Source organism: Haliotis cracherodii, unplaced genomic scaffold (assembly GCF_022045235.1).
Source record: "Haliotis cracherodii isolate W230 unplaced genomic scaffold, xgHalCrac1.p SCAF_23, whole genome shotgun sequence".
Lineage (NCBI taxonomy): Eukaryota > Metazoa > Mollusca > Gastropoda > Lepetellida > Haliotidae > Haliotis > Haliotis cracherodii.
Window position 1 is genome coordinate 1,042,841 of NW_027266279.1, and position 24,893 is coordinate 1,067,733.

The 24,893-nt window shown below is 40.2% G+C and overlaps 1 protein-coding gene across 9 annotated transcripts in view; it reads right to left on the bottom strand.

The window, feature by feature from the left end:
- Positions 1 to 24,893, bottom strand: part of LOC139471642 (activated Cdc42 kinase-like) — a 161,982-nt gene that overhangs the window by 59,093 nt on the left and 77,996 nt on the right. The window contains exon 1 of one of the 9 annotated variants that reach the window (XM_071254049.1): positions 5,750 to 5,912. The exons of the other annotated variants lie outside the window; for them this stretch is intronic. Coding sequence (XP_071110150.1) covers positions 5,750 to 5,765 — 16 coding nt within the window. The 5' untranslated portion in view covers positions 5,766 to 5,912. Of the gene's footprint in view, positions 1 to 5,749; positions 5,913 to 24,893 lie in introns of those variants that run through there. 9 annotated transcript variants of the gene reach the window in all.

The following is a 24,893-nucleotide window of genomic DNA, read 5'->3' on the forward strand; positions in this document are numbered from 1 at the left end:
TGTTCACAGCCCTACTATACTGTACAAACAGTGGAACATAACAAGTCATATACTGATTTAACCTTAAATCTGTTCAGACCATTCAATACCAAACATTAAATAATACATAAATAATAACACTCTGTACAAAATCAAATTATTAAAAATAATAACAAAAATCAATATGAACTTACACCTCAAGGCTGTCACTAAAGCGCATGAGTGAAAACGAATATAACTGATTGAAGATTGGATAACATTAGCGTTTCCACAAAGACGATCTGATAATGAGACCATGTAATTTAAGAAAGGCTTGGTGCCCCAACTCAATAACTGGGTGAGGTCACCTTGACCTGACAAGGGAGAGCCGGCCATCACAGACAGAGAACAGTGATTCCTGGGACCATGGGCTGTACCTCCTGGTAGTGCCATCGCAATCAGTCCATCTCCATCCCAGCTGCACCGGGAGCTGCATCGGGGCCTGCTCCAGGATGCAGAGACCATCTTTTGTGCATGGATGCTGATGGATGATACGGCTAGATGGACTCACTCTTGAAGTGAGTGAGTGAATCAGTGATGGAAACTAACACTTTTAGTCCACTACTCCTCATACTGATAACATACAGCAAAATCCTTAAAAATAGCAAATATCTACTTGTCCCTATGATACCTTCACTATTGGGCAGTTTGGCAAGGATGAGAGGACGAGCACCAATTTCTACCGCTATGAATGTTGTTTAATGTTGCTGTCACAAACATTCCAGCTTATAAACTTCTCGTGACGTCATCCTATTGCTCTCATAGGCCTTCATTTCATAGAGTATTCTATCAGCAAGGATTTTCTCCAGAACATCTGTCCTGGGGATATTCTAAAGAAACTTCCTCTGTCCCAAGGACAATCACAGAATGATTTCTTTGATTTGATCTTTCACAGGACAATACACACGTTGGATGTAGGAATAGCTGACAAGTCACACAAGTGCTGTTTCTGTATCGACATGAAGTTACATTCAAAGGTTGGCCTCACACCAACACCTCGATACTTGTATACAGCTCATAAAGATATCCAGCTTGCAGACCATCAGAGCTGTATACCCCCATTCTACAAAGGACATAACCTAGAAATGAAGCGCGGCATCCCGCTGGCTGCACCCGAGCTCCTGATGCAGCCTCCGAAATTCATGCTAGTCTGCATGTCTGAGGCTTCTCAAATGTGCTGAGGACAAGTGAAAATCCAATTTTGGTAGTCCTCATTGACTTGTTGCATTGAAGGACTACAATTCTGAACCAGTTAAGTGCTTCAATTTAGCTACACATTGGAACTGAATAAAACTAAAACATTTAGTAAACATGTTTGTCTTGTTCAAGCAGGACTAGCTTCAAACCCTCAGGGCCAGTGACATAAAGTTAACGCTAGTCCTCCCGAATAGTCTAGAAAAAACAGACTTTCTGAGACTGTCAATACTTCCAGTTTTCAGAAATGTATTGAGTACCCAGCTTTCATGGAACCAAGGAACCCCCAAGTCTCTCAATGTATTTCAGGATGAGAACAGGCTGCTTGTGGAGGTGAGAAAGGGATGAGAGTGAGTGAGTGAGTGAGTTTTAGCAATATTCCAGCAATATCAAGGAGGGGGACACCAGAAATGGGCTTCACACATTGTACCCATGTCGGGAATCGAACCTGGGTCTTCGGCGTGACGGAAAGGGATGAGAACAGGCTGCTTGAGGAGGTGAGAAAGGGATGACAACAGGCTGCTTGTGGAGGTGAGAAAGGGATGACAACAGGCTGCTTGTGGAGGTGAGAAAGGGATGACAACAGGCTGCTTGTGGAGGTGAGAAAGGGATAAGAACAGGCTGCTTGTGGAGGTGAGAAAGGGATGACAACAGGCTGCTTGTGGAGGTGAGAAAGGGATGACAACAGGCTGCTTGGGGAGGTGAGAAAGGGATGACAACAGGCTGCTTGTGGAGGTGAGAAAGGGATGACAACAGGCTGCTTGTGGAGGTGAGAAAGGGATGACAACAGGCTGCTTGTGGAGGTGAGAAAGGGATGACAACAGGCTGCTTGTGGAGGTGAGAAAGGGATGACAACAGGCTGCTTGTGGAGGTGAGAAAGGGATGACAACAGGCTGCTTGTGGAGGTGAGAAAGGGATGACAACAGGCTGCTTGTGGAGGTGAGAAAGGGATAAGAACAGGCTGCTTGTGGAGGTGAGAAAGGGATGACAACAGGCTGCTTGTGGAGGTGAGAAAGGGATGACAACAGGCTGCTTGTGGAGGTGAGAAAGGGATAAGAACAGGCTGCTTGTGGAGGTGAGAAAGGGATGACAACAGGCTGCTTGTGGAGGTGAGAAAGGGATAAGAACAGGCTGCTTGTGGAGGTGAGAAAGGGATGACAACAGGCTGCTTGTGGAGGTGAGAAAGGGATGAGAACAGGCTGCTTGTGGAGGTGAGAAAGGGATAAGAACAGGCTGCTTGTGGAGGTGAGAAAGGGATGAGAATGGATTAGGGGTGATTGTTTTATAGAAAATATTTTCAAGTGTTTGAAAAAGAGACAAAGATATCCCTATAACTCTTTTCTTCCCCAACATATTGTAAAATTCACAACTTTGATGATGGTGGACACAAGGCAAGTCGTTACAGAGGAGCTTGGATCAGGCAAATGTACAGACCTAGCAAGACTGATTCAATACATGTCTGCTACTCTGTCTGGTAACTCACACAAGGCATTCATTACAATGTCTATGCTGCAAATTGCTGAAAGACCCCACAGCTTAATCCCTCCTTGGTATCACATCAGTAGCCAGTACCAAAACATTTTTGGAATAACTTAAGAAAGTTAAAAAAAATAAATGTAAAATAAGTTCAGAAACAACCACAACCAACCAGTTCAAGGCTACATTATGATGAGAAATGTTTGTTGTTTAACGCCGCACTCTGCAATATTCCAGCTATATGACGTCAGTCTGTAAATAATCGAGTCTGGACCAGACAATCCAGTGATTGTCATCATGAGCATCAATCCACGCAAATGGGATACGATGACATGCAGCGAGAATGTCATTATAGTCGCCCCTTATGACAAGTCGCCTTTTATGGCAAGCATGGGTTGCTGAAGACCTATTCTTCCACGGATCTTCACCGGTTGACATGTGAAATGAAGAATACATACAAATGATAAATACATTCAGAGCATACATAGCTTTTTTCTATACCTCTTATTATGTCACCGACTGACAAACGTTCCAGAATACATTTCCAATACTTGATAATCATTGTCATCAGCGAGGTGTACCCAACAGTTCTTCAAACTACGAACAAAGTGATGTCGGCTCTATGATACACTGGTTTATACAGCTGGAGACACACAAGTACTCAGTGATTGTGTAAATTGCTCCCCACTTGCTAATTGGTGACCTACTTTAATCAGAAACAGACACTGTTAATTGGTAACAGCTTCCAGCTTGTGATTGACATCTGCTGGTGTGTAATGTACAATGGTGTACATTGCAGGACACCTGGGATGTGTCGGCTTATCTCCTTGACTGGCAGCTGATGATGTCATTAATTACAACAATTAGGCAGCAACACCTTGAAGACGCTATCAGTATAAGAGGATACAGTGACTGTGATGCTGGGAAGATGGACAGGGGTGGAGAAAGGGAAGGGGTGGGGAGAAGGTAAGATTGGGGGAGAGGGAAGGGTGGGACAGGAAAGGTGTGGGGAGAGGGAAGGGGGCGGGGAGAAGGTAAGATTGGGGGACAGGAGGGGGATGGGGAAAGGGAAGGATGGGGACAGGAAAGGGGGTGGGGGACAGAAAAGGGATGGGTGAGGGAAGGGGTGGAGAGAAGGTAAGATTGGGAGAGAGGAAATGGATGAGGAGAAGGTAAGATTGGGGGAGAGCGAAGGGGTGGGGGACAGGAAAAGGATGGGGTGGGGACAGGGAGGGGGTGGGGACAGGAAAGGTGTGGGGAGAGGGAAGGGGTGGGGGGAAGGTAAGATTGGGAGAGGGGGTGGGGACAGGAGAGGGGTGGGGTGAGGGAAGAGGTGGGGAGAAGATAAGATTGGGGGACAGGAAGGGGGTGCGGAAAGGGAAGGGGTGGGGAGAAGGTAATATTGGGGAGAGGAAAGAGGTGGGGACAGGAAAGGTGTGGGGAGAGGGAAGGGGTGGGGGGAAGATAAAACTCGGGGACAGGAAGGGGGTGCGGAAAGGGAAGGGGTGGGGAGAAGGTAATATTGGGGAGAGGAAAGAGGTGGGGACAGGAGAGGGGTGGTGTGAGGGAAGAGGTGGGGAGAAGGTAAGATTGGGAGAGAGGAAAGAGGTGGGGACAGGAGAGGGGTGGGGTGAGGGAAGAGGTGGGGAGAGGGTAAGATTGGGAGAGAGGAAATGGATAACAAGGAAAGATGCGGGGAGATGAATTGGGGTGGAAAACAGGGAAGTGGGTGCCGAGAGGGATAGCCTGTGGGAGAGGAAACTGAGGTGAGGATAATGAGGGGTGGGGAGATATGAGGGGGTGGAGGACATATGAGGGAGGTGCAGGAGATATGAGGGGGTGGGGAGATATGAGGGGGTGGGGAGATATGAGTGTGGTGTAGGAGATATGAGGGGGTGGGGAGATATGAGTGTGGTGTAGGAGATTTGAGGTGGTGGAGGAGATATGAGGGGGTGGAGGAGATATGAGGGGGTAGAGGAGATATGAGGGGGTTGGGAGATGGAAGGGGATGGGGAGATGGAAAAAGGGAGTGGAAGACGGGGTTGGAAAAGGGTGGGGGGAGGAAGGTATGGGTGATAGAGGAATGGAGAGAGGGAAGGTGTAAGGCAGAGGGTAGGGAGACATATTTTAAAGGAAATATTGACATTATTGAACAACCAGAAGAAACACATTTCATAACCACTCTGAAGAAATACATGTGGGATAAGTTCAAACAGTTATCGTCTGGTTACTGAACAAAGATAGTTGTTATTGTATATTCCATCACAAGCTGTTTTCAATACCACACAACCAAGATGATTTGGGACATTTTGCATTTATATTTAATGGGGTATCTTGGTAAAGAGTATAGATAGTGATCAGGGGCAATTAAGGACATTAAAATTTAAATTAAATTTTAATTATTCATGAACGAGTGTTAGACCTATGATCCTTCTTTGAAAGTTTTCTATTCCTCGGCCCCAATACAAATGACATCATGGACTGAATATCCAAAAAGTACAATTTAAAAAAAATGAAATATAAAAAAGTAATTTTAATAGAGATATTTCTATTCCATGCAGTTTACTGACTCCAAGAACGACCAACAGAAACAATTTCCCATATCACCATGTCAAGTCAGGTGAAAAGGTCATGAAATTCTCCATCATAAATTTTTTATGTCATAAATTCTAATATTCATGTTGTAATACATAGTCCAACTGCTTTAAAACTGACCGCAATCCATTCCTACATTTCAGTGAAGAGAACAATGCAATGGGATTTGGAACCATTCACACATGCATTCTGTTACAGACATCTGTCTGCAAAACTATGCACAGCGCACAATGACGCATCACCGTTGCAACCCTCAACATAATTGCAAAATTGCACCACAGCCCCATGGCATGAAACCAGCCATTCTGGTTGTCAAGGTCTACCTTGCAGCATTAAATAAACAAAATTGATAAGAGTGACAAATAATCAATAAAGGTTATGCCAAGGCACATCCATCCCTTCAAATTTCACCAATAAATATGATATCACTGTCAAGGAAAACTGCCGGAAAAATGAAATATCTTACCGCTACTGCACAGCATGGCGATGTGAGTCACTGCTATCTTTTTCTCCTGGGCATTCAATCAGCCCAAAATATCAAGGGCAAAGACTATCTGTGTATCTGGTGTTTATAAACTCATACTCTGATATACCATCTTCCTCAGAACACATCGTCATGCCCGAGAAAGATTACACACACCGCTGACCAGCAACATCAACGCTGGTTGTGATTTGGAGCATTGACAGTCGATAGCTACGGATCTCTTTGTTACACCGCCTCATTCAGCCTTTGTGGGAAAAGAAACGATTTGGGGCTGTTTTTATTTGTCAATGTTTTGTACAAGCCCATTGAGGAGGAGTAAGAATGATGCGTGTATTTGTGTCATGAAAGACAAGATGGCTATTTAAGTTCAACATTGTAATAAACGATAATGTGAGAATTCTAATTTGATGAACATAATTTTGCGAGTTGCTTCCCTTATTCGTAAAGTTATGCAGGAGCCGTTTCATGTTTTGGACGAAACTGAATAACAAGATCATAAGGTGTCACTTTCTCGGAGAGATTCATTGTTCCTTAAAACAGCTGCCGCAACATATTTGAATACCCAGAAAAATAAATTGGACCCTTGCTTAATACTCAGGACTGGCCATTTATCATAGGGGTGGATGGCCATGTGATTGGTCTTATAAGGTCGGTCTTAGGACCTCCCTATTTTTGTAACATTATTTCATGACCCCTCCTCCTAACACACACACATACTGTGTATCAAATTCAAGCCTTTATTTATTTCAAATAATGATAACACAGACAAATCCTTCATGTATTTCACAGCAAATAGGTGATGTGTAATCATCATTTGCATGTGTGATGCTTATTTGTAACATGTGTCAAGTGGCCTTGAAAACAATAAAAAAAATAAATCTTGGATCTCATTTATGCATTATGTTAATCATAACAAATTTGAATATAATACAAGTGCATCAATATATATTCTTCATCCTTCACAACAAAGGGGGATGTGTGATGCACACGGACAACCTTGACAAGTGTTTGCACAAATGTGTTCTTGTTTGTTGAATAAGATACTGTACAGCTCACAGCAACCCAAGTACAAATGACCTCGCTACTCAAATAAAATGAAAATCTCTTGAATAAATATTCAACCATAACAGACAGCCCCCACAGAAGCACATGTGTCTTCCAATACAACAACAGCTAACTATTTCTCTACTTGACAAGTCCAGATGAAAGGCAAACGCTTGCTCAGCGGAGCAGGGAAATCTGATTAAAGGTTATATACCTATTGGCATACACACATCACTGACTTGCTGTACACAACATTTGTCTGTCTCAAAGGGCAGGCTGCTGCCTTTTCAGGTGCTTTGTTTAATACAGTTTATAGGTTTAATTCAAACTCCGCCATAAATATAAAGGACAGAGTCTGGCTGCATGTGCCTGAATGCTAAATATTGCTGTAAAGCAAGAGAGATATGCCAAGTATTTCACGGAGATGCAATGCTATCTCAACAAATCATAATACAGAACTAAACTGGGTCATGTTCAGGTCACACAGATATGCCATTTACCTGTGGGAATTGTCATTTTCAGGTGAAATATTTAATCCCATAGAGTTTGGACTTAAAATGTTACATCTGTACAGTGATGTGTTAAAAAACCTCTTGAAATGATTAACCCAATGTTAACATTTCAGTATACACCACTCCACGTTTGATAGGGATGTTTTTATCTTTCCATGACGCACAAAACTGTGAAGTGTATATTTAATATACAGAATGACATCTCTGTTTGTTTGTTGTTTAACTCTGCACACAGCAATATTACAGCTATATGATGGCGGTCTGTCAATAATCGAGTTTGGACCAGACAATCCAGTGATTGATGTCATGAGTATTGATAAGATGACATGCATCAACCAAGTCAGCAAGCCTGACCACCTGATCCCGTTAGTCGCCTCTTACGACATGCATAGTCACCTTTTGCAGCAAGCATGGGTCTTCACGGGTCAGTATAGTTGTGAGTTTTGATGTAGTGATTACTGAGGTGTTCCAGTGCCAATGAGGTTGTCATTTTTAAGGTGAAAAGTATTCCTTTGAAATATACATAGCACATGAATGTGTAACTACAGATCTGAACAAGTGGCATCCGTCCCCAGTTAGACAAGTTAACTTCAGTATGCATTCATGCTTGGTAATGACACAAGGTCTAAACATACATACAAAATTAACAAACAACTAGGGCTGGGACAGGTAACTCGGGTACCCGGGTCGGGTGGGTACTGAGTAGGACCCGGGTACCCACAGGACCACCCTGGACCCATGGTTAGTCATGTAATATATTGTTTAATAACAAAATTCACAACTCCATGGTAACACTATAAGTCACAAGTGTTCTTATTTCTTTATGTCCATGCACACATTCCTTCCGACTTTTGTATATTTGAATACAGATAAAGCTTCAGTCATAAGGGTTTATCTAGACCTACTCAGAGGTAGATATTCGACACCAAGCCTGCATCAAATGAAAGGACAGTCCCAAATTGAATTACAATTTTTCCTGTGCTCAGATATTATGAAATTAAGAATATTAAAAAAATCAAATTTGAAAAATATCACACTTATCCCACAATTTGCCTGCCTTGGGCACTTAGTTTGATATGCCAGAGAAAACCATGAGACAACTTCAGTGTTAAATTACATCATTTATATATATATATATATGTCATTTGTATTTACGTACTATTTGCCAGGGTTCTTGTAAAACAATTCCCAATCGGACATTTCATACGTAACTCTTGAGACCCACAGCGGGGTACCTGGGTAGGGGCTGGTAATAGGGAGTCAAGGACCCTGGAAATATATTTGGACTTGTGCCATCCCCTGCTGACAATCTTTCTTCTGTTTTAGGTCGTATGAATGCATACTGATTTGAAAAATGTTAATATCAGTGGAACGATTCAAACAGCAAATAATATACATTCTATCTGTCAAATTTGACACACCTTCATAAAAAAATAAGGAACAAGAAGCTATACATTTGAAACAACTACTGTATTTACTGACTTCTCACATCAGTTCATATTTGACCAGGTAATTTGAAGTCCAATCAGGAAATTATTAAACAATGACTGTACTGTGTACAGAGGATAATTTGGTTAATGGCTGTGACCTACATCTGCCTAAATATGTTACAGGATCATGAAATGTCTTATAAATAGCCTGTTTATTTCCTGCAGCAACACTGATCTGTCAACAGGCTAAATATGACACATACACAATCTGAGTGGACAGGTCTATCACGGAAGAGTGGACAGTAATGCCTAACTGACCTCCATGCACTGGACAGTCTGAGTGACCGCTTTAACAGTCATGGTGTCTGACCTCGTGGTTCATGTATCATTATATCAGAAACTAGATTATGGGAGAAAGCAGCCTAGTTCTGAGGAATATTAATGAGTTTGGGGTCTAATGGACAAGTGGTGGTGTCAAAAGCCCTGAATGTCAACATTGTTTACTGATTTGACACAGTTGTTTATGTTGATGGACTGTATTTACTTTAAGTTTGTAAACATACAGTAACCAAGTAATTATAAAACTAACAAATGGTCCCAGTGATGGACACCAGGAAGTAACACCACTATCAGATGATAGCTTTCATCCAAATCTTAGAAATCATAAAAAAATGTATTACAAAGAGTGACTCTAAATATAACACATAAGCAATATCTCAGCCATATACTACAATGAGATATTTAAAGATACCAGTTTCAGTTTTTACTGAATATAAACTGCATAACTTCACTGAATGGTAAAGTGCAGACGGTGCTCAGGAACCAACCATTCACTCATACAAGCATTCACTCTTTGTACAATCATTCACTCCTTGTACAATCATTCAATCTTTGTACAATCATTCACTCCTTGTACAATCATTCACTCTTTGTACAATCATTCACTCTTTGTACAATCATTCACTCCTTGTACAATCATTCATTCCTTGTACAATCATTCAATCTTTGTACAATCATTCACTCCTTGTACAATCATTCACTCTTTGTACAATCATTCACTCTTTGTACAATCATTCACTCCTTGTACAATCATTCATTCCTTGTACAATCATTCAATCCTTGTACAATCATTCACTCCTTGTACAATCATTCACTCTTTGTACAATCATTCATTCCTTGTACAATCATTCAATCCTTGTACAATCATTCACTCTTTGTACAATCATTCATTCCTTGTACAATCATTCACTCTTTGTACAATCATTCAATCTTTGTACAATCATTCACTCCTTGTACAATCATTCACTCTTTGTACAATCATTATTCTTTGTACATTCATTCACTCTTTGTACAATCATTCATTCCTTGTACAATCATTCATTCTTTGTACAATCATTCACTCTTTGAACAATCATTCATTCCTTATACAATCATTCACTCTTTGTACAATCATTCATTCTTTGTACAATCATTCACTCTTAGTACAATCATTCACTCTTTGTACAATCATTCATTCCTTGTACAATCATTCACTCTTTGTACAATCATTCACTCTTTGTACAATCATTCATTCCTTGTACAATCATTCACTCTTTGTACAATCATTCACTCTTTGTACAATCATTCACTCCTTGTACAATCATTCACTCTTTGTACAATCATTCATTCTTTGTACAATCATTCACTCTTTGTACAATCATTCATTCCTTATACAATCATTCACTCCTTGTACAATCATTCACTCCAGGTAAAATCATTCACTCCTTATACAATCATTCACTCCAGATACAACCATTCATTCCTAATGCAATCCCCAACTCCTCATACAATCATTCATTTCATCTAAATTCTTTATTTTAAGCCACAGCCCATATTACAAAACACACTTTAAAAGATACAAAGTCAAAGTAACAATTCATTTGGTAACACAAACACATATTGTACATACAAGGTTGTCTGATACAATCATTCACTGCTGATACAATCATTCAGCACATTTAAAGTTCTCCTGTAACTCTCTAATACACAGAACACCCTGAATGAATCTTACATCTGAACATATGTTTTAAGAGAACGACTTTCTAAAACATCTGGCTATCAGAACAGACAGATGAAGATTAAAGTTTATTTTCTTCCCAGGGCATCTCAATAAGCTAATCTTAGAGCAGCATTTCCAGTCCTGATTACACACTAAATATACACATCCCAGCTACAGAGGAGAGGCAAGGAGGCAGGTGCTCCATCCTTATACTCACTGGCTTCATCCCATGACGAGTCACACAGAGTTATCTCCCTTCACCATTTACACAGAGCTTGAGTCTCATCTGCCGGGTGATTACCCAAGATAAGATGGATTTGGTTTTAACTGCAGTCTTGCAACAACAACAAAACCATATGGAGATGCTTGTTCAGTCCAGTAAGGAAACAATCTGACAGGTAACTGTAACTCCTGACAACTGAAGTTTCATTATAGTACTAGTCACTGAAGCCTTTCATTTGTGATGAAAACACAAAGCAACTGTCTGGATAATATGTGATATCATGAAAAGTTCTTCAGTACCAGAATGCCATATAAAACAACATTTTCTACTATTGTCGTAAGTCTGTTAAGGGATGGGAGTGACAATCACCTTAGCGCTAAGATCGCTGTGTACGATGGCACCAGAACTGCACAATGATTGTAGTTCCTCCTGGCTATCATGGGGATTGGGTGTTTGAAATGTGTGACCTAACTCTGTGTCATCACTGCTCATGCTATCAACCATTAGTTTGACTGAAGGGGTCATTGTCAGCAGAGGTACTACAGATATGTACCCCAAATACGTTTCTGTATACAGAAATTTACCCAAGCCAAAACCAGAATACAGAAAGGTACCCGCGGTGCCCTAAATGGCAGACAAGTCCAAATTCCTCAACCCAACACTGAAACCGGTTCATGTTCTTGTTCTGGTTCGCCTGATGTTGAGTGCATGCTGCAATGCTTGTCATACAACATGACAGTTCCGTTCCATTTATGGTAAGGAAATACCAAGAGAAAAAATATGTGTACTGCCATGTTGAATTTTACTGCGCTTTGTCATCCAGGATGCGTTCAAGGAACTTGTTCAGCACACTGAGCAATAAGGCCCACGGCAGAACGGACTCATCGTAGGGTACCTGTCAGTATTCTGATTTTAGGTGGGGTTTACCTCTGTATGCAGAAACACACCTCGGGTAGATATCTGTCGTACCCATGCGGCACTAGTGTGTCTGGTCCAGTTCAACTTATACACAGGCTACAATGATATATGTGGCATGCTAACTCACTTGATGACGTCAAAGTCTACAACAATCTTAAAGTCTCCTCCAAAAGGGATCAAAGCTACATCTACATGTATTTCGACACAAACTTTGTACTGCATCTCATTACAGAACAGCGATGCAGATATAATGGGGTCGGAGCTATGATTCACTCTTATTGATATTCCAGACCAGTTTCATGCATCAAACTATTCAGTGATCTTAACTTGCAGATGAGCAGCCAGAGGATCCAATGACCAGAACAGCATGTTTGGCAGAACAAGTACCAGAGTCATTGAGAAACCCTTCTTGGTTCACAGACAAGGAGGAGTCAGTGGGATAAATCCCTCAAGAATTGTCTAATGGTGAATAAAAGCAATGAGGTATTTGGAATATTAAAAACTGTTCTGTAATTTGGTAGCATGGCAAAAATAGTGAGTGTGTATGGTTTTACGCCGCTTTTAGCAATATCCTAGCAATATCACGGCAGGGGACACCAGAAATGGGCTTCACACATTGTACCCATGTTGGGTATCGAACCCGGGTCTTCGGCGTGACGAGCGAACACTCTAACCACTAGGCTACCCAACGGCCCCTTTGGCAAATATTACAGTGAAGAGTAGATTCTACATATTCTGGAGGGGAAACTGGACATGTATGAAAAACATGTTTATTATTTCTAAAAGCGACACTGAATTTTGCCTGGGTCATTGTTCAATGAAGCAATCTGCTGCAGCTACTGCAACTTCTACACTTTAACATAGACGGATCACAAGCTTGTAGAACAAGACCAAGAGCCCTGCCCAAAGTGATCTAAGCGTTACAACCATCACAAGCCTATACTCCATTGAAGGATGGGAGTTACAATCATCTTAGCGCTAAGATCATTTTGTATATCAGGGCCCAGTGAACACACATCAGAAGGACTGCTATTGATCATGTGGTCTCTTGAAAAGTTATTACTTAAGAACAAAGTATGTTACTGACACCATAACTGGCATCTCTGACAGTGTGATGTCTAACGTTACAAGAGATGGACATAATTTTCATGAACCCAAAATGTACTCTGAACTGTTCGTCGAAATCAGCAGGTCAAATGTGTGACAGTTAAGATATTTTGACAACTTACAAACATTTTTGTATTCCCTTTTCAAGTATGTTTTTCATGCTGACTCTGTTCTCGAACTTTCAGTGATCTATTCAAATAATTTTCAATGGAATCTGTTTCGTTGAATAATTGAGACTGGTTATTTTTTTTTTGATATTTACATTGATGCATTTCTACTTAAACATAACTTTCAGATTTGATTTAAATGTGCATTTAGAAATATTATTGCATCGACATTATGATCACATGTATTGCCTAGAGAAATACACTCACTGAGTCACAGCTGTGTGCAACTGTTCTCCAATATTAGATTCAGTTGTGTGAAATTTCATCCGTAAGTTCCAGAGCAGCATGTACATGCATCTAAACCGAATTTATTTTTAGTTGAGGCAGCAAAAACAGAAACTGTGCCGCCGCAAATTAGGGGCAAGTTGCATGGGCCGAGACAGTTAAAAAACAAGCTGCTGAGATGAAACGTTTCCAGTTTCCAACACAGCGCCATCTGTTTACATCACGTCTCCCTCGTGAATCTCAGGGAGCATGAAGGAAATGCTAGGAAGGTGATGCAGACAATGGAAAACTGGCACATTAGGAGTCTGTTAGAGTAACATCAATTGCACAAACATGTTCGTGACATTTCATGAAGTAATAAATAAGAAAGATATATATGTTTCTACGGAAGGTCTACTTTCTGAATAAACATTTCTACTGTATCTTGGCTGATGCAAAAAACTTATGCTAAAGAGATATCAAAAGATATTTTTGAACATCCGAGAGTAAGGTAAAAAACTATATGATGATTCATTTGTATTTTACAGGAGATGATGCACCATGAGACGAAGATTATCATAAAATGCCTGCACAAAAAATGCTCTGTGATGCCCAAAACATTACCCATAGAAGTGATCACACCAGCAAGATGCAGCTTAAGTACCAATACATTGTAGGGGTCAAATTTAAATCTGGAGGTTCACTTGCCAAACAATGGAATATCCAAACCCCTGAACTTGACTTTCAAAGTATTGTCATGACAACAGCCAAAAGGTAACTAAAAGTAGGTTTTAATATTTGATATAAAAAAAATTACCATGCCTTTTTTTTAAATTATTTTTTTTTTAATTGCTTTTTGAATATTCAAGCATATCTCATTTGTTTCACAGTTCATTTTGAAAACTTTTCAAGAGAAGTATCGAAGTTTTTCAGACTTTCCCAGGCTCGGGAAATTTGAACTAAATATCAAAACTAATCCACCGGCATGTTAATCTGAGCTGCAAGGAATAACCACTAATCACATAAAATCCTCATTAATGTCGGGACGAGGTATGGGCACCAGCAGCAGAATAATCCTATCAGCTGAGTTAACGCACCCGCCACCTGAATGGGCAGAGCGGGAATATTTAACCAATTAACTCCATAACCTTTCATGGCTGGGAAAATTCATCAGCGAAACACAAGTTTTTCTATGATGAAACATCAACAGCCGATGATTAACTTCAAGTAGGCGATAAGTCAGACAAACATACACACAACTCCTTTCATTTGATTTACAAATTATCATCTTCTTGTGTCCCTTTGTTTGTTGATACACTCTTACTCTTTAGCAGAAAGCATGGAGACAGTTTGTCTGCCAGACCAGAGACAATAAATTAAAAAAGGAATCCATCTCAAGTCTAGAATGATTTGGCAAGTCTAGATTGTCTCAGAAAGTTAAGCACAAAATAAAAAATGCAGCAAAGAGGGTTTGGGTGATCCTGGTACAGTCGGGCTGGTTAGGCTCATCATCACCTTAGGGCCATTGCCCCCTCTACACGCAGCCCAGGCAGGGGACTTTTCCCAGGAAGTGCTGCCTAGTCGAACCCACCAATAACTTTTCGGAGAATGTGAAGACTCCCAAACAGCGCAGCCTTCTGCATTACCCAGATTGTCAGGAGGGCTGTATTCCTGGCACCAAACAGGGGTCCTCTCCCAATGTCAGTTAATATTATTATTATGAAGATGAGTATTTTCAGCGATTCTTGAAACAGGTAACAATTCAAATCCTTTTCTTCAGGTGTGCTTAAACTATGTTAAAAAATAAAATACACCTCAACAATTAGTTCATATTTCTCTCAGATAAAACAAGATACATTGCAACAAGTCTAAAATGTCTACTTTCACTGAAGTGTTGATTTTCCAATCTTGAATGTGTCATGGCGTATATGTGTGTGCTGTAACATCATCTGGAGGGGATGTTCATGGGAACTTGTTTATCATCAGCAACCTCTTCAACTTATCAGGTTATTCGAGACTACATGCCCCTAACTCAACCAGGCTTCCCCAACACCTGAAGGTCGGGTTGAATCTAAGGCAGATAGAAAAACACATGCATATCATGTACAAAAAGCATTAGAACATGTTTCAGGAACTATCGGGTCTATACTGAACAAAACAAGTTAGGGATCATGAATATTTTGGGGATATTTTTATGAAATTGTGTGCTTAGTCTTCAGTACAAAAATAAATCCCCCAAATATGCATGATCCCTCACATTTTTGTTCATGATATTTTATTTTTTTTCACGCTGCACTTAGAAATATTCCAACTATATGATAACAGTCTGCAAATAATCAAATCTTGACCAGACAAACCTGTGATTGATATTATGAGCAATGCCTCATACTATCAGGGTACAATGACATTCAAAGTTACCGAGTCTGACCAACCGACCCAGTCCACCAAGTCACCTCCTGCAATCAGCTTAGGTTCCTTGGATCTGGGCTTCTTTCGACAAAGCAACGGAAGTCGTGAGTCTACGTTAAGGAATGGAGTTACAACCACCTTAACGTTACGATCGTTTTGTTGAACAGGGACCAATTCTAACGTGGAATCTCAACAAGGTCTTCAGTACTGACGTTTAACAGCAAAACAATAACTAAAATATAACTACTACATACTTTGACCAAATTAAGACGAAGGTCAACTTAGAGGTTGAAACCTCTTCTATGAAATAGGTACTTACATAAAGCCTGGAAAAACACCACCAGAACCTTTCCGAAAAGGACTGACTTTGTGGTAGAATCCAAAATGATGTAACTCTATACCAACCACTGTTCACTCGTTCAAGTCTTGACAAAATATGCAGACATTCTGCTTGTTTTGCTGCAATTTTCAACAGTCAAACCAGACAACTATTCCCATTACTGCATCGTTTGAAAGGATGCCAAAGTAAAACAAGCTCAAAACCAAAGTATAGGCAAAACAGAATTGTGAAAACAACAACGACCTTGAAGACCTGGAAGCAAGCAGCCTAGCACAAAGCATCCATCAGTCAGTGCATGTCTGGGGTGTGCTGAGGTCCCCTGGTCTTACCCTACCACCTTCAAAAAGATCTAGGTTTTCATGTCCAAGATAGTTAGAGTCTGTCAATGCTGTACCTTTCGGTATTATAGAAATTGGCATGGTTCATCCCTTGTGATAAATAACATCTATTTGAACCGTTCTGCAAGATGGTTTATCATGGGGATTTTAAACATGGGAGACTGATCAATAATTCACTGGTCTGGGAGGTTTGGCCAGGAAGATGTGGTCCCCATGTCTACAAGAATCTGAGGAAATAATCAAGCCCTTGACACCATGTACAGATCAGTCTCCACAAAGCCTTTGTCGAAAATATCAAAAGGATCTTGTTCCGTTGCCCAAGGCAAACTGTCCACACATCCATTTTATGTTATCTACATGGTGGGAAACAGTTGCTCAGCAAACGCAGTCTCTTCATTCTGTGTGTTTTTGTTGAGTAACAGCACTTGGCAATATTCCAGCAATATGACAGCAGTTTGTAAATAACTGAGTCTGAACCAGACAATTCAGTGATTGATGTTAGGAGCAATGATACCAGATGTTGAAGCACAATGAAACTCTAATCAACCACACCCCTGACCACCCAATCCATTTGGTTGCCTCTCACAAACAGCATAGTTTACTAAATACCTAATCTAACCAAGAATCCCCATGAGATCACAATGATATTGCCAGCTTGTCCAAAGTTACACACGGCTGATGTAACTGAACTAAAGTTTGAGAGGAAACAAGTTGTTCTTCAGGTTTTCAATAGAATTGGAGGAGTGGTTACAAGGAGTTGATTGAAGAGTCATTGACAACACAATGAACAGATGAAGAAATAAAAGCAACATTACGCCATAGTCCGCAGTGAAACACCCACATCAAGCTTACATGTAAAATTAGTTAGGACAGACAAACAATGCTTGATAATGGAAACAAACGCCCTAACAATGATGGTTTTCGAACACAGTCCACATAATCCTTAATAATGCATGCCTAATGTCATCCTTGTTTCCACAGTGTTTCACAAAACAATTGTTCTGATGGAAGAAAACAGACACAGCCATGGGTAGCCTTTGGTCACATCCAACTCGTCCACAGCTTATTTCGGACGAGTGGTTCATGTAAAATAATTAGATTTGGGGGCAACACAAGTCCCGCTAGTTTTTCTCTAGTGTCAGACTAATGGACAAGTGACCATGTTTAACCCTAACAGCCAATACCAATATCCACTGGCCTACTTTGTTGCAATGGATAACAGTAATTAAAACATTTCTGTCCTTAATCATATGCTACAGATGTAAAAGCCAGTCATAACACAGATCTCCAGGACTTGAGTCACAGGTAACCATGTCAAATTGCTATCAACATAATCCCTTCAGACAAAGAAGGATGTGAACATCACACATCTCACATAACAGATCACACATCACACATCAAAAACAACATTTCATATTTCCCATTCCCAGCCTAAGGACTCACCTGCTTGTGTTGGCAATATCAAATCCTAGTTTATGATATGACCGCAACAGTGTCAGCTGTTGTACATTTCAATAATAGATTACACCTACACAAGTAGTAATCAATATCAACATGGCGGACAATATCCTCAGGTAATTCTATTAGGACACAGTACTGAAATGAACAAGCTATTGACGCACTTAATGGTCGTTAACAAAGACATGAAAGGGTCCCTATCAGTACAATGTACTCCGTGACTGGAGGAACAGGGAAGCTGTTCTGTTTACTGTTACAGAGTAAGAACTTAACACCAGCCAGCTGGCCCGGGGCTAGTAAAAACTCCTGCAGGCAAGTACAAATTTCCCAATTTGCCCTTTGTTTTAACATTACAAGGGCATTTTACCTTTACCCGAGCTGATCAACCTTTTGAGTTTTGTTCTAACCCTGCACACAACAGCTTTACATTTCATTTTTATGACCTTTATGGCACAAACAAATAAAGACTTTTTAAAATTCTAGTGCTGCACTCAGTAATATTCCAGGAAAATGATGGCTGTTCATAATGATTTCAGTCAGGACCAGACAAACAAGCAATGTCCCAGGTCATGAGGGTACGATGGTACGTCATCAGCCAAGTCACCAAGTCTCATCCCCTCACAACACAAGCAAAGGTTCCTGGGAACTATTCTAACCAGCAATTTCCACAGGGTTTTCATTAAGGCCGCATTGTATATAAAATTCAGACCACACCCCCAGATTCAGTTGTGCCAGCAATCATCATGTTACCATTTGGTGTGTACACAGATTGCACAAAGCTCCAAACAAAACCAGTTGTATTATGATAAAAAGATATATTTCTAGAATCTTGCAACAGAGTAACTAGATGACTTCAAGTCTTGCTACTTTGAAGAAGGAATCACTGTTGCAAAGGTTTACATGACATTGCAGTGGTGACCAAGGACGGCAAGGTTCGTACAAATATGGAACACTAAAATTCAAAGCCTTTTCAAGGCCCTTCAAGGCTCCCAACTGTCATTTTCGAGGCTTTTCTATTTCAGTTATAAGCCCTAGTCTGTCAATATTATATTGAATTAGTCATAAGACCTAAAAGCAATACATTTTTCCATAAATGTATTTTTCACCCAACAAAAAAATAATTTAAGTCAGTAATGAATTCTTTAGGGTCTTTGGTTCACAAATCTATCACTGTGAAAAATCTCACTTAAACATCTTTGGAACATATTTTTGTGTGCTTTAATACTTTGATTAACAAATATATGTCATTTTGTACAAATTCAAGGCTTTTCAAGCTATTTTGGTGATTTTCAAGGCTTTTCAAGGTGGACACTAAAAATCAAGGCTTTTCCAGAAGGACTTTTTCACCAGTAAAGTGACAACTACAATCATCATATTCACATAGATGCAATGAACATTATATGAAACATGCATCCCGGTTAAGGATGAATTTTTGACAGTTGCTTCCTGGCAATAGAAGACGACACTGCACCAAGTGAAAAGTAGAAGTAAATGTTCTGGTGCCAGTGAAGTCTTTTGGGATTGCTTCACAGGCAGCTAGGGGCTGTCCGGTAGCCTGGTGGTTAAAGCGTTCACTTGTCACGCCGAAGACTCGGGTTCGATTCCCGACATGGGTACAATGTGTGAAGTCCAATTCTGGTGTTCCCCGCCGTGATATTGTTGGAATATTGCTAAAAGCGGCGTAAAACCATATTCACTCACTCACTCATGAAACAGGCTCAGGCAGAAGCTCAGATGAATAGAGATCCATCTGACAAAGATTGAGTGGTTAAAATCTGTGCTCAGGCTGATTGTCTGTCATCCATGGCATGGATCTTTGTTCATGCTATCACCCATTGGTTTGTCTTGACTAGTGCGTGAATTGGGTTTAACGCTTTGAACAGTATTCCACTTATATCATGGCGTGTCAGCTTAGTGTGGGAGGAAAGCCTGAAGGTATGCACGTCTCAGACGTTTACCACTTCGCTGAAACCCACAAGCACATGTAATATGCTGACAAACCTAGAAACACAATCTGGGTGAACCAGGATTCGAACCCATGGTCATAGGTTTGGGGCATGTCCATGGGATGCACAGCAAATTGTGTAGCCTAAGACGACTGGGCCACCCATGCCCCCTGTCAGGACTAGCATTGATTCATGTTTGTTGTAAGTCTGACCAAAGAATGAGGACTGTTGGTAATATTATGTGCCCTGATAACTGCTGACATGCCTGGACTTGCCTCTGTTACTTACACATCGCTGTGAAATAGAATTAATACTGCTAACTGGGTGGTAAACAACATTCACTCACTCACTGCAAATAACAAACCTTCTCCCAAATGTGTATCTATTTATTCCCTGTGAGCACCACTGGCCTAACTCGTGGAATTCAAATTAGCTTTGTGTGCAGGGTGATGTGATATCAACAACGAAATGTCAACACAGTGTAATTGCACATGGAATTGCACAGGACACTCTAATAATAACTTCTACATACACAAGCACATATGACACAGACATTGCAATTTAATGTAAATAAGCCAAAAGTTGTAACAAATATGAAATACTTATCATCTACTTAAAAACATAACTGAGAAGTTATTTCAAGTCAACTGTCTAGACAAATACACTTAATAAGTCAGTTTGGTTCGTTGAACCTTGAACAATTTTTCAATCATACCATGGCGTTGGTGGACATTAAGCTGAGTAACACACGTCTCACACATAACCACTTTGGTGAAGACACAAGGGTGGCCTGATAACAACCAGGGATCATAATTGGGTGAGATGAAGTGAAATGGGGTTTAACGTTGCATTTAAGATTATTGCACCTATATGGCGATGTGCATGCACGTGTGTGTGTCTGCTTGTACACATGGATACACCAATCAGACACATTAAACAGACTCCCAGCCGTCCAGCCCTTGTTTTATCCCCTTCATGCATAGTAGAGGCAGGGTAACAACAAGTACAATGTTTTAACCTCTTTTGGTCTGACGCGGCCAGGTATTGAACCACAGACATTCTGCTCTCAGGGAAGACACTCTGTCCGCTGGACCACAGAGGCAGTCAGGATCATAATTAGGGTGACACTAATAAAATGGGAAATGAAAACATGAAGAGAGGGGAAAATTGAGGTGACTGGGATTCAAACCCATAACCAGAAGGTCCTGGCGTGACAACAGCAACTTAACATGCTGCCCTAATATAACAGGTGCTCTTTATTTTAAAAAAGTCCACATGTACTTTGAAGGAGTTCAAGCAGTCTGTTTTAATTCACAGTCCCTGAACTATATTATTTTATTTTCTACTCAGCCTTTACTGAAGGGCTATAGCTCTAAATGAAGCAAGCCTAGATTTTCGACAGGATCAGATTCAGATTCAGATCATCTCACTGAGGCTCCTTTTCAACGTAAATCTAGTACCTTGATTCTGTCAAATATATAAAAAAAAATTAGAGACTAAGCATTAGTCTTGAGTCCCAGATACACATTGCTGACTGCAGATTGTATCAAGTTGGGAAATCAGCAGAAGATAGAAGGAAATCTGTTGACAAGTCACAACAACCATTGAAGACCCATAATTACTGGCGACCACATCCATGGCTTGACCGTCTGGAATAAGTGAGCAAGTATGTCAGAATATTGATCTTCTCTGGCGCTGACCTACATACAGGGACAAGCCTGTATTTCAGACAAATTGTGATGCGGGAGGAGAACATAGTCTTCCCAGAGTTCACTGTATTTGTGAAGGTGTTCCTGATTCAGGACCAGCTCTGTGTGACAATCTACCAGATATTGACAAAACAAATATGTCACACACATGTTGCCCTAACTTCAGGTTATATTGCTGTTATGATGTCCGTGCCATCAATCAGAATGTCACTTATGTCAATAGTATGTCTCAGCTGACAACATTTCAAGGCTGCTCAACATTTTTTGTTTGTTCGTTTTTTTGGTGGGAGGACTACTCACACAAGAGTTATTCTAGATTGTGCTCTTCACAGAAACTGGGAACCCATGACCAATATAAGAAAGCCGGGATTTGTTATCGAAAATTACAATGTCTTGAGCAGTTCACAGAACACTAAAGATCCTGATCTAGTTCCTGATGTTTGGATCTCAGTCTGTGTTAAGGCATGGAAGAAAAGATGCTAAGATCACTGGTGGAACAAGGTCCTGTTCAAGAAAAAGTAGTATGTAGTTCAGTATGCAGAACACCTTGGATCAGTTCGCAAAAAGTAGTGTGTGTTTATATGCTATGTTCCCACTGACAGACACAGCACTCAGTTTGGTCTGCACAAGAGAACTACGACTGCACATCAGACTCCACAGACAACAGCTCTTCCACAGATACAAGCATGTAATCCTTCATACATTTCACGTTACACAGTATATTATGTAGACCGTCATTTCATCAATTTAATCATAGCAATGTGAGAGATGATACAGATATAAGATACAAAACCCTTTTTATCACAGGGTGGCCCAGTCGTCTTGGGTGCAAATTGCTGTGCAGAGTTGCGTCCCTTGGGCACACCAGAAACCTATGATCGTGGGTTCGAATCCCACTTCGCCCCGATTATGTTTCTAGGTTTGTCAGCACCATACCCGTGCTTGTGGGTTTCACCGAAGTGGTAAATGTCTGAGACCTGCATCACTTCGGGCTTTCCTCCCACATTAAGCTAACACACCGCGATATAACTGGAATACTGTTAAAAGCGGCATTAAACCCAACTCACTCACTCACTTTTTATAAAAAAAATGTTTCTCATAAGCCTAGAAGTTTGATGCAACTTCCTGGTCAGCAAAATGTGCCCAGTCATGTTTCTCAACTCAGTTCTACCAGAACATAGGAGGAAATGAATACAAATCATTCTGACTCAATATACTGTTCTGGGGAACTTAAAACAGTGAGAAACAATATAAACAGCTCTCCGAGTGTTTGTCTCCAAGTTACAGTCATCACATTTAATGCTATGATCCTTTGAAGAAGACTATTTCTGCAACTATATGTTGACATGTTTGTGTATGCGAGTTTGACCCAACTAACCACTTCTCTTCACCACCAGCACCTCCAAAATAACAACATATATACTTCCCTTGAATATCCTACCACGATTACATCAAAGACATATATTCTTGTTTAGCCTTTCATCACGCCATAAAATCTTTACGGTAGATTTTTCAACAGACATTTTCTTCACTGCCAACTATCTAATTAGTTTTGAGGAAAACCCTATTCTTACGGTCAATTTAATGCATCAGTGCATGTGCGAGGTGAAGAACATCACTTCCTTCTTGTGTGTGTTCGTGACAACAGGCCAAAATTGATAAAATAGAGTTTGAATTCTTGGAATTATACACGATGATAACTATTGTTTGATTTCTATCTGCCACATTTAATTTCTATCCACAAGAAAAAAACAATGACGTCAGTCGTGCAGAATAAAATGACCTTTTCTAAGTTCTTCCAAATGTCAAATGATATAATGTGATCACAGTGAGTTTTAATCTGAGTGGGCGTGGGAGCGTGTTTCAAACAGTAACTGCACGCAAGACTGGTTACTTAATCCTTCTCAAGGCAAAAGATGAAAATCTTTAAACTTTTCTCATTTAACAAAGTTGATGTAATTTAATTCAGGAAACCAAAGTGACCAAATTATTACTCAGAAGCATGCGCATCAAACATGCTCTCACATTTCTCCTTCTTACATCTATATCAACATAAAACATCTTCACTTATATCCACATCTGGTGCTTCAATCAGTGACTCATGGATGCCGTTCTCATTTCTTTAACTATATGTCTGCTTTGTTAAAAGAAAACATTTTTCAAACTGTTACAATCTCATATTAATTGCTTCTGTAATCAAAGCGTACACAACTGAAAGTGTAGTTAATGTTTCAAGATTCAAATCCAAGATTATGCATGGATCAAGCATACAACTTTTGAGATCAAATTGAAAACTCCGAGCCATCAATGCACAATGTCTTTATTTAATAGTATGGTTTTAACTTTTTGATTAAATAGTGCATGTTTTTTCAGATCTTGATTGTCATAATTAATCAAACTGACAAATATCAGTCCTTCTGAAATACTAAAACTGAACACAGAAAAGCAATTTTCATAACTCATCCATTCCACAAACATGCAGTCAATTTCAGGAAGATTATGTACATTTCACATCAGTTCCTATCAAAGCAGCCCCATTTCTTTCCATCAACTCTTAACAGCGACAAGGCAGTGTGTTGCACCAGTTGCCCATTTCACAGATTTTATGTCAATTTCAGGCTCATCATGTGCATTTCCTGCAAAGTATCTGCTACAGATCGGATGCTGGTTTCAATGTGCTCTTATTTGACATGAGGTGTAGATGAAAGCTAGTTGTCCATTTCCTCTCACCAGCAGGGGGTAGATATTTCTGATAAGACTCTACAGCAAAACTACGGGCCTCTTTGATGATGGATTACCGCAAGTCTATATTTAGATTACACTTATTCTTGTTTATTTGTGCACATAACAGCAGCTAGCAATCCGGACATTTACCCCAATAATCACAAATGGATAACAGTATCAGGCCCAGCTGCCACAAACAGCCCATTTGTAATACTTACAGCTCAATTTATCATAATCTATTCAAGGTCCTCAAAATATTAAATTTCTTAAAACTGCAGACAGTGACATTCATTCCTGAGCTTTACTGCAATGCAGTTTCATCTGGTAACATCCTCAAAGTTGTTGTATTTGTTAAATCATGTAATGTTCGTTCAAATTACAGAAGCAAAGGCCTCATTTCTAGCCCAAAACCAGCTCAGCAGATGTAAAAACAATGACAGCCAGCTCAGTAACTCTATATCTCTCAAACGTTTAAAACTTTTTTTCATTCTATAGCTACAGTAAGTGTGTGTTGTTTGCCCAGGCAGGCGTCAGAGAACTTATAATATCTTAACTGCAT